General features: G+C 42.8%; 1 protein-coding gene across 6 annotated transcripts in view; it reads right to left on the reverse strand.

Moving 5' to 3' along the window:
* The window catches only part of FAM184A (family with sequence similarity 184 member A), a 282,305-nt gene that overhangs the window by 116,385 nt on the left and 150,834 nt on the right, over window positions 1–15,086 (reverse strand). For all 6 annotated transcript variants that reach the window (XM_056566444.1, XM_056566439.1, XM_056566442.1 and 3 more), the window contains 2 exons: window positions 4,975–5,110; window positions 2,679–2,860 (listed from right to left, as the gene is read on the reverse strand). In XM_056566444.1, the coding sequence (XP_056422419.1) occupies window positions 2,679–2,860; window positions 4,975–5,110 (318 nt within the window). The remainder of the gene's footprint in view (window positions 1–2,678; window positions 2,861–4,974; window positions 5,111–15,086) is intronic.

Here is a 15,086-nt window from a genome sequence, read left to right on the forward strand (position 1 = left end):
ATTACTTTTTAAAATATACATTTATTTAAAAAAGTAAATTTTACTAAAAAATCAAAAATGAAAATAGCCGCCACTAGGGGGTCATCTATCTTTATGCAGATTGACTACTCTGTATTTTGCAGCATACTGGATCACCATTGCACCACTACAGCTTCCAGGTGTTCCTAAACTACAACTCCCATGATGGTAGTTGTAGTTATGCAACAGCTGGGAATACAATCTTTGTAAAACTCTGTTTTGGAGATGTGTATTTTCCAGCTGTGTGCCTCCAGCTCTTGCAAAACTACAAAGGATGTGTGGTCATGCTGGGAGTTGTAGTTTTGCAACAGCTAAAGGCAACATTGTTCTAACACAGTGCTATACAAACACTGCAGCTCCAGCTATTGCAATGCAAAACTATAACTCCCAGCATGGTTGAACAGCCATAGCTTTCTCTGACTCCTGAAAGACAAAGAAGCTGATCAGACATTCAGGAGTCTCTGAAAGCTGAATGACACACATAATGGTAGCTATGTTGATTAGCATTCATCTTTACTAGGAACAGATAGAAAATGTATGCATAAAAACTACTGTGCAGTGATTTGCAGACTGCCAGGCTGCTCCCAGATTTAGAGCAGATGAGTCATCCACAGTGAGGGAGACAGAAGGACATGTCCCCTTCAGATGTCTGGAGTCTGAGGTAACTTGGACCTGACTAATTTTAATGCCTCTATCACCCATATTTATTATAAAAATTCCTCTTTTCATTATCTCACAGTGTGAGTGGTGGTGGGAGGTGATTGGTTTGTCTGCTCATGCAGCCTTGTCCATCAGCCATCTCTTGTCCATGACTCATGGACAAGCTGATGCTGCTGCAGGATATGTTAGGTGTCTCAGTAGGTATGGGGACCCCTAGTGGTGTGATTTTTAAGGGGCCATTTTCTTTATTAAATATAAATTAAAAAAAATTAACATCCATATTACAAAAGGTCTTTAATTTTTATCAGTAACAATATATAAAAAGTTTTTGGATCTGACAGTGCCAATTAATAATCAAGTGTAGGGTGTGATTAAATCTGGGGTCTAGTCTGCTGTCTTTATTTAGGAGTTTGGTCTGGACACAAACGTCCACTGTGAGAGAGACAGCTTCTGCTGGGGGAGCAGGTGGCATTGCGCTGCAATCCCCGCCCCGGCCATCTATATGAAAAACCATCATCCGCACTGTAACATTTTAAAAACCCAGTCGGGAGCCTTGAATGGCCACTTGGTGTCGGCCATTCAGGGCTCCCGGCGGGGTATTTGAATTTGAAGTTATGAATGTGATTTGCTGCCCGCTCCCCAGGTTTATGAGTTTATTCAGAAATAAGACCCGATGTGATCAATCCCTCAGCCACTGTACTGCTCCCCCCAACATGGAACAGACTCTGTTCCATGATGGGAGTAATAGTACCAGTGCTAAAGTAGTCTCCACAGCCGCACGCAGACTCCTGCAGCAAGAGGAAATACTACTCCCATCATGGAAAGGAGTCGAGTAGTAGTACCCGTGGCTGTGGGGTCTTTAGGCGACTGTGGAAAAAAAGATAGATTTTATTAAACTAAACCGTGATAGTTCGTGCGGATTCTGAGCGGAATCTGCATGCCTTCTATGTGAATTCCGTATAAATGTGAGTATGGGATTCTGCAGCCAAAGTCCGGAAAAATATAAGACCAGACTTAAATTTTCTGGACCGTGGAAAGTGGAGAATTTCAGCAGCGGAATTCTGCATGCGGAAATTCTGCTGTGTAAATGACAGTGCGGAATCCTGTTAAAGTTAACGGGCAATAATTCCATGCAGAATGTTGCTTGTATTTTGGATTTTTGTTTCCTCCTAGGCTAGTATCCTTCTAACGCTGTGGAGTGTGCCCACTAGCTAGGAGCCTATTTGGCTTTAGCATTGATGTACCTCCATGATTGGAATGGGGTGTCTAGTGTGTTCCTTGTTCGGAGTCCAGTGTGAACAGTGCTCTTGATTTCCTGACCCGTTTAGTGTTCTGACATTCAGTTAACCTGTTCATCCCCTGCATCTCCTGGTTTTGTCTGCTATATACTTATCCTCATATAAAGACTTCTTCATATTATCATATATGCTGTTAATCTTGATCCTGGTTCTTGAACTGTTTGTATGCTATATCCTGCCTGGCATATCTGTTTGTAGCTTTGTAGTATTCCTGTTATGTTCCTGACTTGTTTCCCAACATGTACAGTTTGGTCTGTTTTGTTTGTATTTACGCCCATGCACTTTAGCACAGTATAGGGACTGTCCTCGTGGTTGTCGATCCGTCGTTTAGGGCAGATGGGCAATGGGAAGGGACAGCAGTTGTAGGGACAGTTAGGGCTCACTTACCCTCTGTTCCCTGCCCCCCTTTCATGACACTTGATCTAGAAGTACCCATTTATGACATTACTTGAAAAGCACATTGCGTACATACAACACAAAAAAATTATACACTATATGTTCCCACTGCTAACATTTTTCATATCCAGTATTCAGATTACTATCAAGACATATCATAACGTTGAATGAATGAAACAGACAAGCATCAATTACCATATTCCAGCATAGTGATGACTTGAAATAACATGTTCATCCATTATAAGTTAGACAGCTGTAACTAACAGGGCCTGCAGTTTATTACCATGAAACACATGTAGTTCTTACCTTTTCCAGTGCAAGTATTTGCTGCCTTTGGCGTTCATCAAGATTTTGATTTTTACTTTGCAGTATAGCACGCTCTTCTTCTAGTCTGGATATTTTTTCCTTTATCCTAGCCTTTTCAGATTCCAGGTCTTGTATGGTAGCTTCCTGTGTCATTTGAGTAGCTTGTAGCATCCCAATGTGACCTGTAAATGACATAAACTCTATTAGTGGAGGTTACACCAGTTATTTGAGATTAGAAAAAAAAAAGTCTATTTGGCAGTGTTACTACTGTAACATATTTACTATCTTGAGGATATAAGATAATCTGTAAGATCCCCATGGGGCCTACCTGCTCTGGGACCTGACAGGTCAGAAGAACAGCGTTCCAACACTGTTCTTCCCATCTCTCTGCAATGCCAGAGACAGCAAAAAAGTAAGTTCAATCACCACCAGCTGTGACTATTTTCCAGTCTGAGGGGTGGGGGCACCAGTTATGCATGCCTTTATTCAGGATTTACTGACAGCAATGACTGACAGCTTCCCTTTTTAAATTCCTGTAGAGAGGTAAATATACGCCCTGTGTCCTTAAGGGGTTAAACTAACTTTTCAGCAATCTGTGGTATTGAAGAGCATTAGGCTATGTTAACACTACAGAATGTCTGCACGAAAAAAATCGCTGTGCGGCCATTCTGCAGACTGCGGACACCGGCATAATATGCCGGTGCTAGGACCGCACAGGAATGCACCGTCTTATAGAAAGCTATGCATTCCGTGCAATGTCTTCAGACAGAGTGAACTGGTTCATTCTTTCTGCAGACACAGAAAACGGAATTTCCGTACGGGAAACATCAAAATTTCCCTGGGTAACTCGGGACTCTGCTGCGGACAATCAAAGCAGGATTTCACACATAGCCGTAGAATGCTGTTCTCCTGACTCATCTATTATGTGAGGCCCCAAACACTAGGTAGATTCTCTCACTCTCACTTTTAAAAACCAATGGCCTATCTTCAGGATTATATTTTTACACCTTCTAATGACTAATGCCAATAGATGGGTGTAAACAAATGCAGTGGTCAACACTAAATCATAACATGTAGGTGTTAAAGGGGAATTCCCATGTCAAAGATCCTATTTAACTTTCTGGTACATGTCAAAATACATATTTCGGCAAATAGTTGTAAATCCCTTTCTTGCATCCTTTCAAATATATGGGCTTTTGTCAGTCAGTGGTTGGGCTGGTGGTGACGTTATTTACTCTCTCTGCATATAGTGTCAGGCTGGGAGATTGCAGGAGCCAGTCACCTTATCTGTGTGTTTACATAAACAGGAGTTTTTTCATCACATGAGCAAAGGTCCTTCTCTCACTATATGCATGGGCTGTCCTGGAGGGAGGTGGGCACTCCAGAACAGCCCATGCATATAGTGAGCGAAGGACCTTTGCTCATGTGATGAAAAAACTCCTCAACATTGAGAGTAAGCAGTGCGAGCAAGATAAAAACTAGTAAGGTAATTGACGTGAAGTATGTGTCTCTCTGTGAGTGTGTGTATGCACCGCTGCTAATGCCCCAAACCTGCTAGCAGCAGGGCCTAGCGGAGAAGTAACATCAGTGTGCTTCTGAAGTGCACAAAGCCTGCTGCCGGAATAAGGAAGATAATGGGACGAATGGGACCATGGATCAGGGGTAGGTAAGTATTATTATCATCAGTGTCTCCCACACTAACTGCCTGTACCAACAGGTTATTGGGGGTGACACTGATGACAGATTCCTTATAATAAAAGGTTATTCCCAACTGCCCCTTTATCTTATCTGTCCTGTGGCATGCTCAGTGCAACTTCCTTGTTTTGGCACCGTGATGTGTGTTTGGTTCCTTACAGTTCAGGCCAGCAGCACATACACAGTCAAATACACACACAATCACACATACACAAACTGACAAACAGAAACACTCATATACACAAACTCACAGACAGACGTATCGTTATAATCAGTGTCAGCCGCACTACACACCTGGCTAATGGTTCAGACACATATGTAGAATTTTTATATTATTCTGGTAAGAATGGTGTTGGTAATTTCCGATAAAGTCAGCAGATAAGACAAGTGGCTTATCTATGCTTGTGTTACCTATTGCCAGAACTATTACTAGTCATTATGAGATCTTACTACCAAAACATAAACCTAAATATCTAGTTAAATAAGTATTACAACTGTAGGATGTATTAGACAGTAAACACTGGCCAAATATGTGCATTTGGTAATATATGTTCGATTTGGTATACTACATTGTAAACACTGGTCAAATATGAACACCCACTGGCTTTTAGCACAAGCTCTGTAGCCTGCTGCTGTAGACGTTCCCGAGCAGCTGCTAGCTCACTTTCCATGTCTTTCTGTTTGCTAAGTAAGGACATCTCCTCCTGCTTCACATTTTCCAGCTGTTTTTGAAGGACCTAAGGGAACATACAAAATATATGAAATATATGACAGAATGCAGTCGTGACGGAGGATCTGTCCAATCCTACAGCAATAAATGGCAAACTCCATCATAAGGTTGCAGTGATTTAATATATCAACCTAGAAACAAACATGTACTCGAAGCAAGCATTTATCAAGCCTGTCGCTGAATGTACTTCCATAAGCTCTCTCCAATACCAGCTTGATGCTCTGTATTTTCACTACATTTAAGCAAACCGAATAAATCAATATGCCCGGAGAAACACAATATATCTTTACAGTGCCTATATTAAATTATCATACATTGGAATGCAAAAACATCCCTTTTTTATTTGCACAGCAGAGTGTAACTGTTTTCATTTTTATTTGTTTTTACTTAAAACTGAACAAGAGAAGTGAGCAAGGAAAATACCAATTTGCAAATAAAAAAATCCAAAGCAAAGGTGACAAATAAAACTTTCCTGAAACCTTATGACCCCATTCACATGATAGAATTTTTGCAAAATTCCAGCCGGACGTTCCATTGGCAGCAGGCGCCAACTCATCGGTGCTAGGACCGCTCGGAAATGTGCTGTCTCCTTAGACGGCAATGCATTTCCGAGTGTATTCCACAGAAATAATTAACATGTCAATTCTTTATGCAGAGAATGGACCTTGAATTTTCATGCCAGATGTTTCTGGTGAAGAAATTCTGGTTTTAGAAATTTGGTATTTTAGAAATTTGGTATTTTCCTTGCTCACTTCTCTTGTTCAGTTTTAAGTAAAAACAAATAAAAATGACAGGAGAGAGACAATGGAACGTCTCCCATTGAAAATCTGCTTGCAAGGAAATTTCTAAGCAGAATTTTTCCACTGAAGTCCGCTCCATGTGAATGGGGCCTTTTAGGGAACTTCTCATTTTGTCCCATTTCTGCAATCTTTTTGATTCCATATTCATTGATCCCATATTTCAAATCTTTATTGATTGTACATGTGTACATTTGAATTGCCTTTTATTTTTATTTCCTTTTACTTAGAACTGAACATATCTGAGAAGTGGGAAATATTTATTTTAGGGTAAGTTCGCATGGCCAAAACTAGCAGTGGGTTTTTGCTAAAATTCACATGTATGGGTCTTCGGGCAGTCCACAATAGTGGCAGATTTGAAGACTGCCAGCGGATCAGTTGAAATGAATGGTAGTGTATCCCGCAGCTGTTTTTCCACATTGGAAACGCCACTGCTAGTTACGAGCATGTGAACGCACCCTTACTATAAAAATTATCAGAACCAAAAAGCTTTTTAGAAGACATTGGACATTTTGTCCCTCTTTTGGAATCTTTATAATGTATTTAAAAACAAACAAACAAAAAGAAAGCACCAGTAACAAAAGAAATGTTCAACATTCTGAACCGATCAGCAGGGTTTTACATAGTTACATAGTTAGTACGGTCGAAAAAAGACATATGTCCATCAAGTTCAACCAGGGAATTGAAGGGAAAGGATGGGATTTTATATTTCTTCATAAGCATTAATGTTATTTTGTTCCAAGAATGTATCTAATCCTGCATTAAAGCTGTTAATTTTTCCTGCTGTGACCAGTTCCTGAGGTAGACTGTTCCATAAGTTCACAGTTCTTATGGTAAAGAAGGCGTGTCGCCCCTTGAGACTAAACTTTTTCTTCTCCAGACGGAGGGAGTGCCCCCTCGTTCTTTTGGGGGGGGGGGTTAACCTGGAACAGTTTTTCTCCATATTTTTTGCATGGGCCATTAATATACTTATATACATTTATCATATCCCCCCTTAAACGTCTCTTCTCAAGACTAAACAATTGTAACTTCTTTAATCGCTCCTCATAGCTAAGATGTTCCATGCCCCATATTAGTTTAGTCGCGCGTCTCTGCACCCTTTCCAGCTCCACAGTGTCCCTTTTATGTACAGGCGACCAAAACTGAACAGCATATTCCAGGTGAGGCCGTACCAATGCTTTATAAAGGGGGACTGTTGAACTGTTGCAGCTCTTTAATAAACCAGTATAAGGTTTCCACTAGTATTTTTTTTTTTTTGCAAAAACGTCCCAAAAATGCCTTAACTGCTGCACAGCAGATTTTTTTTGTTTGTTCTTTTTTTTTTGTTTGTTCTATTTTTTTGTGAATAAATGCTGTGACCATATGTTAGCTGAAAGTCAATAGAGATTTATATGATGGAATTGCCCACTGTCTTAAATGGGCACTGTTGGATTCAAAAACTTTTTATATGTTGTACATCCTGGCAAAACATTAACCTTTCTAATATACTTCATAAGAAAATTGTATTTCCTTTTTATAGAAATCATAGCTTATAAAATCATGGCTTTGTCCAAGCTGGCCAAATGGCATGGACAAAGTCCAGTAAGTGAGGGTGGGGGGTAGCACTCTGTCTGATAGGACACGAGAGACCACAGAGGAGTCCTATCAGAAAGGAGAGAGCACAGAGGAATACTATCAGACAGAAGAGAACACAGAGGAGTCGTATCGGACAGGAGAGAGACCACAGAGGAGTCCTATCAGACAGGAGAGAGCACAAAGGAGTACTATCACACAGGAGAGAGACCACAGAGGAGTCCTATCAGACAGGAGAGAGCACAGAGGAGACCTATCAGACAGGAGAGAGCACAGAGGAGTCCTATCAGACAGGAGAGAGACCACAGAGGAGTCCTATCAGACAGGAGAGAGCACAGAGGAGTCCTATCAGACAGGAGAGAGCACAGAGGAGTCCTATCAGACAGGAGAGAGCACAGAGGAGTACTATCAGACAGGAGAGAGACCACAGAGGAGTACTATCAGACAGGAGAGAGACCACAGAGGAGTCCTATCAGACAGGAGAGCGCACAGAGGAGACCTATCAGACAGGAGAGAGCACAGAGGAGTCCTATCAGACAGGAGAGAGACCACAGAGGAGTACTATCAGACAGGAGAGAGACCACAGAGGAGTCCTATCAGACAGGAGAGAGCACAGAGGAGTCCTATCAGACAGGAGAGAGCACAGAGGAGACCTATCAGACAGGAGAGAGCACAGAGGAGTACTATCAGACAGGAGAGAGACCACAGAGGAGTCCTATCAGACAGGAGAGAGCACAGAGGAGTCCTATCAGACAGGAGAGAGCACAGAGGAGTACTATCAGACAGGAGAGAACACAGAGGAGTCCTATCAGACAGGAGAGAGCACAGAGGAGTACTATCAGACAGGAGAGAACACAGAGGAGTACTATCAGACAGGAGAGAGCACAGTGGAGTGCTAGCCCATCCTCACTTAATGGACTTTGTCCATGCCTGTGCTTCAGCTTGGACAAAGCCATGATTTTATAAGCAATGATTTCTATAAAAAAAAAAAAATGTTTTCTTATTAACCCCTTAAGGACCGGGCCATTTTACACCTTAGGACCGGAGCGTTTTTTGCAATTCTGACCACTGTCACTTTAAACATTAATAACTCTGGAATGCTTTTACTTATCATTCTGATTCCGAGATAGTTTTTTCGTGACATATTCTACTTTAACATAGAGGTAAAATTTTGTGGCAACTTGCATCCTTTCATGGTGAAAAATCCCCAAATTTTATGAAAAAAATGAAAATTTTGCATTTTTCTAACTTTGAAGCTCTCTGCTTGTAAGGAAAATGGATATTCAAAATAAAAAATTTTTTGGATCACATATACAATATGTCTACTTTATGTTTGCATCATAAAATTGATGAGTTTTTACTTTTGGAAGACACCAGAGGGCTTCAAAGTTCAGCAGCAATTTTCACATTTTTCACAAAGTTTTCAAACTCACTTTTATTCAGTGACCAGTTCAGTTTTGAAGTGGATTTGAAGGGTCTTCATATTAGAAATACCCCACAAATGACCCCATTATAAAAACTACACCCCCTAAAGTATTCAAAATGACATTCAGTAAGTGTTTTAACCCTTTAGTTGTTTCACAGGAATAGCAGCAAAGTGAAGGAGAAAATTAAAAATCTTAATTTTTTACACTCGCATTTTCTTGTAGACTCAATTTTTGAATTTTTGCAAGGGGTAAAAGGAGAAAATTTTTACTGGTATTTGTAGCCCAATTTCTCTCGAGTATGCACATACCTCATATGTCTATGTAAATTGTTCAGCGGGCGCAGTAGAGGGCTCAGAAGGGAAGGAGCGACAAGGGGATTTTGGAGAGAATATTTTTCTGAAATGGTTTTTGGGGGGCATGTCACCTTTAGGAAGCCCCTAGGGTGCTAGGACAGCAAAAAAAAAAAAAAAAAAAACACATTACATTTTTACAAAGGGTTAAAGCAGAAAATACCCCCCAAAATTTGAAGCCCAATTTCTCACGATTCAGAAAACACCCCATATGGGGGTAAAAAGTGCTCTGCTGGCGCACTACAGGTCTCAGAAGAGGAGTAGTCACATTTGGCTTTTTGGTAGCAAATTTTGCTCTGGGGGCATGCCGCATTTAGGAAGCCCCTATGGTGCCAGGACAGCAAAAAAAAAAAAAACACATGGCATTATATTTTGGAAACTAGACCCCTTGGGGAACGTAACAAGGGGTAAAGTGAACCTTAATACCCCACAGGGGTTTCACGACTTTTGCATATGAAAAAAAAAAAATTACCGAAAATGCTTGTTTTTGCAAAAATTTTACATTTTTACAAAGGATTAAAGCAGAAAATACCCCATAAAATTTGAAGCCCAATTTCTCCCGATTCAGAAAACAACCCATTAGGGGGTGAAAAGTGCTCTGCTGGCGCACTACAGGTCTCAGAAGAGGAGTAGTCACATTTGGCTTTTTGGAAGCAAATTTTGCTCTGGGGGCATGCCGCATTTAGGAAGCCCCTATGGTGCTAGGACAGCAAAAAAAACAACAACATGGCATTATATTTTTGAAACTAGACCCATTGGGGAATGTAACAAGGGGTAAAGTGAACCTTAATACCCCACAGGGGTTTCACAACTTTTGCATACGTAAAAAAAAAAATTTTTTTACTGAAAATGCTTGTTTTTGCAAAAATTTTACATTTTTACAAAGGATTAAAGCAGAAAATATTCCATAAAATTTGAAGCCCAATTTCTCCCGATTCAGAAAACACCCCATTAGGGGGTGAAAAGTGCTCTGCTGGCGCACTACAGGTCTCAGAAGAGGAGTAGTCACATTTGGCTTTTTGGAAGCAAATTTTGCTCTGGGGGCATGCCGCATTTAGGAAGCCCCTATGGTGCCAGGACAGCAAAAAAAAAAAAACACATGGCATTATATTTTGGAAACTAGACCCCTTGGGGAACGTAACAAGGGGTAAAGTGAACCTTAATACCCCACAGGGGTTTCACGACTTTTGCATATGAAAAAAAAAAAAATTACCGAAAATGCTTGTTTTTGCAAAAATTTTACATTTTTACAAAGGATTAAAGCAGAAAATACCCCATAAAATTTGAAGCCCAATTTCTCCCGATTCAGAAAACACCCCATTAGGGGGTGAAAAGTGCTCTGCTGGCGCACTACAGGTCTCAGAAGAGGAGTAGTCACATTTGGCTTTTTGGAAGCAAATTTTGCTCTGGGGGCATGCCGCATTTAGGAAGCCCCTATGGTGCAAGGACAGCAAAAAAAAAAAACACATGGCATTATATTTTTGAAACTAGACCCCTTGGGGAATGTAACAAGGGGTAAAGTGAACCTTAATACCCCACAGGGGTTTCACAACTTTTGCATATGTAAAAAAAAATTTTTTTTACCGAAAATGCTTGTTTTTGCAAAAATTTTACATTTTTACAAAGGATTAAAGCAGAAAATACCCCATAAAATTTGAAGCCCAATTTCTCCCGATTCAGAAAACACCCCATTAGGGGGTGAAAAGTGCTCTGCTGGCGCACTACAGGTCTCAGAAGAGGAGTGGTCACATTTGGCTTTTTGGAAGCAAATTTTGCTCTGGGGGCATGCCGCATTTAGGAAGCCCCTATGGTGCCAGGACAGCAAAAAAACAAAAACACATGGCATTATATTTTGGAAACTAGACCCCTTTGGGAACGTAACAAGGGGTAAAGTGAACCTTAATACCCCACAGGGATTTCACGACTTTTGCATATGTAAAAAAAAATTATTATTTTTTCACTAAAATGTGGGTTTCCCCACAAATTTCCCATTTTGCAAGGGTTAATAGTAGAAAAGACCCCCCAAAATCTGTAACCCCATCTCTTCTGAGTATGGAGGTACCCCATAAGTGGACGTCAAGTGCACTGCTGGAGCGCCACAATGCTCAGAAGAGAAGGAGTCACATTTGCAAACTTTGCTGAAATGGGGGGGACATGTCGCATTTAGGAAGCCCCTATGGTGCCAGGACAGCAAAATACCCCCCACATGTCATACCATTTTGGAAACTAGACCCCTTGAGGAATGTAACAAGGGGTAAAGTGAGCCTTAATACCCCACAGGGGTTTCACAACTTTTGCATATGTAAAACATTTTTTATTTTTTTTCACTAAAATGTGTTTCCCCCCAAATTTTCCATTTTTACAAGGGTTAATAGCAGAAAATCCCCCCCAAAATTTGTAAATACATTTCTTTGGAATAAGGACATACCTTAATTTTTGATGATTTTCGCTCCGCGGGTGCACACCAGGTCTTGGAGTGGGAGGTCAGTCAGGGGCCTTGAGCTTATTATAGCAGCCAGGATGTGGGACCCCCCTAAAATAGGGGAACACTATGGGGGACAACGGGCCATAACTGGGGTACAGTGGGCCAGAAAATAATATAATAAAATAGGATGTGTTCCCAGAATGATGACCCAGAGCATAGCCAAAACTAAAAAAAATATGCCCGCCCCAAACCCTATGCTCTGAATCATCATTCTGGGAATGTGATGTGTGTGGCCGTCCCTAACCTGTTGCCTCAAATGCGCGGTGGAGAGAGAGCGCTGCGCATTTGAGGCAACATAAAAAGTCCCCGATGATAGTGACTCAGTGACCTATGACCCATTTTTGAAAAAGCACCCCTAGAGGTCTTATCAGGTTTTTTTTTTCCAGGTTTTTTGGGGCAATTTAGTGATTTATGGGGGTAAAATTTTGGAATGTACTCTGGACTTGGTACATTGGTCAAATTATGGAAAATTAAACTGAAAAGGGAATATTTAGGGCTCCATGGAAGTGTGATACTCCCTGAAGCAGCCTATGCTGCTTATTATCTGGGCAAGTGTCACACTGAATGGTGGTGTCCCTCCATCTCCCCTTCCTGTAACACACTCTGCATTTTTTCTGGGATCGTCCTTCTTTCCACTGGGGGGGGGGGAACCTCACCTGGAAAGTGTTGGCCTGGGACGATCCTGGCACCTATAACTTCAGACCCTTGGAAAATCCGCCCTGATCTTTCCCGCTCAGCAAAGATCAGGAACCTTAGGACTTCTTATTGGTACTGGAGGAATGTCCCTGTGTTGCCAGCGTACTGGGATAGTACAAAAGCGTTGTACATGGCAACCTGTACCAAGTAGACCGCAACTTTTTTGTACCATGCCCGTGTTTTACGCATGGCATTATATGGCTTGAGGACTTGATCTGAGAGATCAACTCCCCCCATATACCGATTGTAGTCCAGAATACAATCGTGCTTGAGGACCAGTCCCACGGTACCTCGCACAGGGACAGGGGTGCTGCCGTTCCCATGAATAGTGGTGAGTATAAGGACATCCCTCTTATCCTTATACTTCACCAACAACAGGTTATCATGGGTCAGTGCACGGGACTCACCCTTGGGGATAGGCATCTTAACAAAATTTAGAGGGAGGCCTCTCTGGTTCTTCCGCACGGTCCCACAAGCGGACGTGGATCTGGCGGAAAGGGATTTGAACAGAGGGATGCTGGTATAAAAGTTGTCCACGTACACGTGGAAACCCTTATCCAGCAATGGGTACATAAGGTCCCAAACGATTTTCCCGCTAACACCCAGAGTGGGGGAACAATCTGGGGGTTCAATATGGGAATCTCGTTCCTCATACACTCTAAACTTGAGAATGTACCCGGAGGTACTCTCGCAAAGTTTATAGAGCTTCACGTCATACCGCGCCCGCTTCGAGGGAATATACTGGCGGAAGATGAGTCTCCCCTTAAAACTGATGAGAGACTCATCTACCGAGAGGTCCCTGAGCGGTACGTAGGCCTCCAAAAATTTGGCCCCAAAGTGATCGATGACCGGCCTCACTTTGTAAAGCCGGTCATGGGCGGGATCACCTTGGGGCGGACATGCCGCATTATCTGCATAATGCAGGCATTTCCGAATGGCCTCATACCGGTTCCGTGTCATCGCCATACTGTAAAGTGTGGTCTGGTAGAGGACGTCCCCGCTCCAGTAATGACGAGCACTTGGTTTTTTGACCAGGCCCATATGCAGCATGAGGCCCCAAAATGTCCTCATTTCCGCTGCATCAATGGCGCGCCATTCATTGGGCCTGGCCAAAAAGGAATTGGGGTGGTGGGCAATGAACTGCTGGGCATACAAGTTCGTTTGCTCCACCATTAGATTGACCAGGCTGTCACTGAAAAAAAACTTTAAAAAGTCCAGATCAGTGAAGCCAGCATGGTCAATTCGGATTCCTGAGTCGCCAACAAACTCAGGAATCCGTGGCTGATAACCCTCTGGGGGGCTCCAGACAGGGTCATCGGAAGGGGGCTCCGGTGCACATGTCTGGGGGGCCGGACTCCTATTACGAGCGGCATTGCCACCCGTACTAGTGTCGGCCACTGGGTCACTCTCATGGGGGGTGGGTGGCCTCGCCTGGCGGCGTCTCCGCCGCCGTACAGGGGACTCATCATCACTGCTAGATGATGAGGAGGATGATGAAGAACACAAAAATGTTGGATCTTCATCGTCCTCACTGGCAGATTCGGAGTCGGAGGCTAAAAAGGCGCAAGCCTCCGCTACCGAAAATGCCCGGCGGGCCATCGCCTTTTTTCTACGGTGGGGGGGGGGAGGGAAGTATGTACTGTGTGGTGCTTGGTGTTAAAAGTGTAGAACAGTATTAGAAAAAAAAAAAAAAAGCTGCGGCCAAAAAAAAAAAGGGGTGGCAAACGCAGCTCCCTGAACCCCTAATAGGACCCTGGGTAAGGGATCAGACCCTAATAGGACCCTGGGGAACCTATTAGGGGGTCAGGGGGGGTACTTTTTTTTTTACTTTTTTTGACTTTTATTTCACTTTTTAACTATTTAAACTCCTACCTGTCCCTAAAATGATCTCACCCTATTCTAAGGCTCCTGAGGGGGCTCCGGAGCTCCGAGGGGGGATCCACGGCTTCTTCTCCCTGCTGCACCCGCTGACTGAACAAAAATAGAGGGTCCAGTCGCGGGAAGGAGCCGTTAACCCCTCCTCTGCCGCTCTGCTATTGGCTGGACGATCGCCAGCCAATAGAAGCATTGCTGGGGCGGTGACAGTATTGTCACCGCTCCCCAGCAATGGTAGGTGATTGGCGGTGAATTGTACACCGCCGATCACCATTTATTTCCAGGTCATCGGGTCACAAGTGACCCGAATCGCTGAAGATCGCTTGCGTGATTTCGCAAGCGATCTCCGGCGATCGCCGACATGTGGGGGTCCCAGAACCCCCCTCGGCATTTGCACGGCATGCCTGCTGAAAGATTTCAGCAGACATGCCGTTCCGATCGCTGCCCGGCGCGCGGCAGAGACCGGAAATACAACAGGATGTTCTCTAACGTCCTTGGGCATTAAAGCCCAGGTAGCGGGGACGTTAGAGAACATCCTATGTCCTAAAGAGGTTAAAGTATATTTGAAAGGTTAATGGTTTGCCAAGATGTCCAACATATAAAAAGTTTTTGTTTATCTGACAGTGCCCATTTAAGCTAAAATCTGGCTGCAGCATTTTTGTTAAAGAATTTTACATTAACACGGTTAGGCATATTGGTTGCTGATGGCTCCTGTACATATCTGAGATGACAACTTTTCTCCTGTTACTATGCAGCCCATATATAAAATAACAGCAACAAT

This window comes from Hyla sarda, chromosome 3 (assembly GCF_029499605.1).
Source record: "Hyla sarda isolate aHylSar1 chromosome 3, aHylSar1.hap1, whole genome shotgun sequence".
In the NCBI taxonomy this organism is placed as follows: domain Eukaryota; kingdom Metazoa; phylum Chordata; class Amphibia; order Anura; family Hylidae; genus Hyla; species Hyla sarda.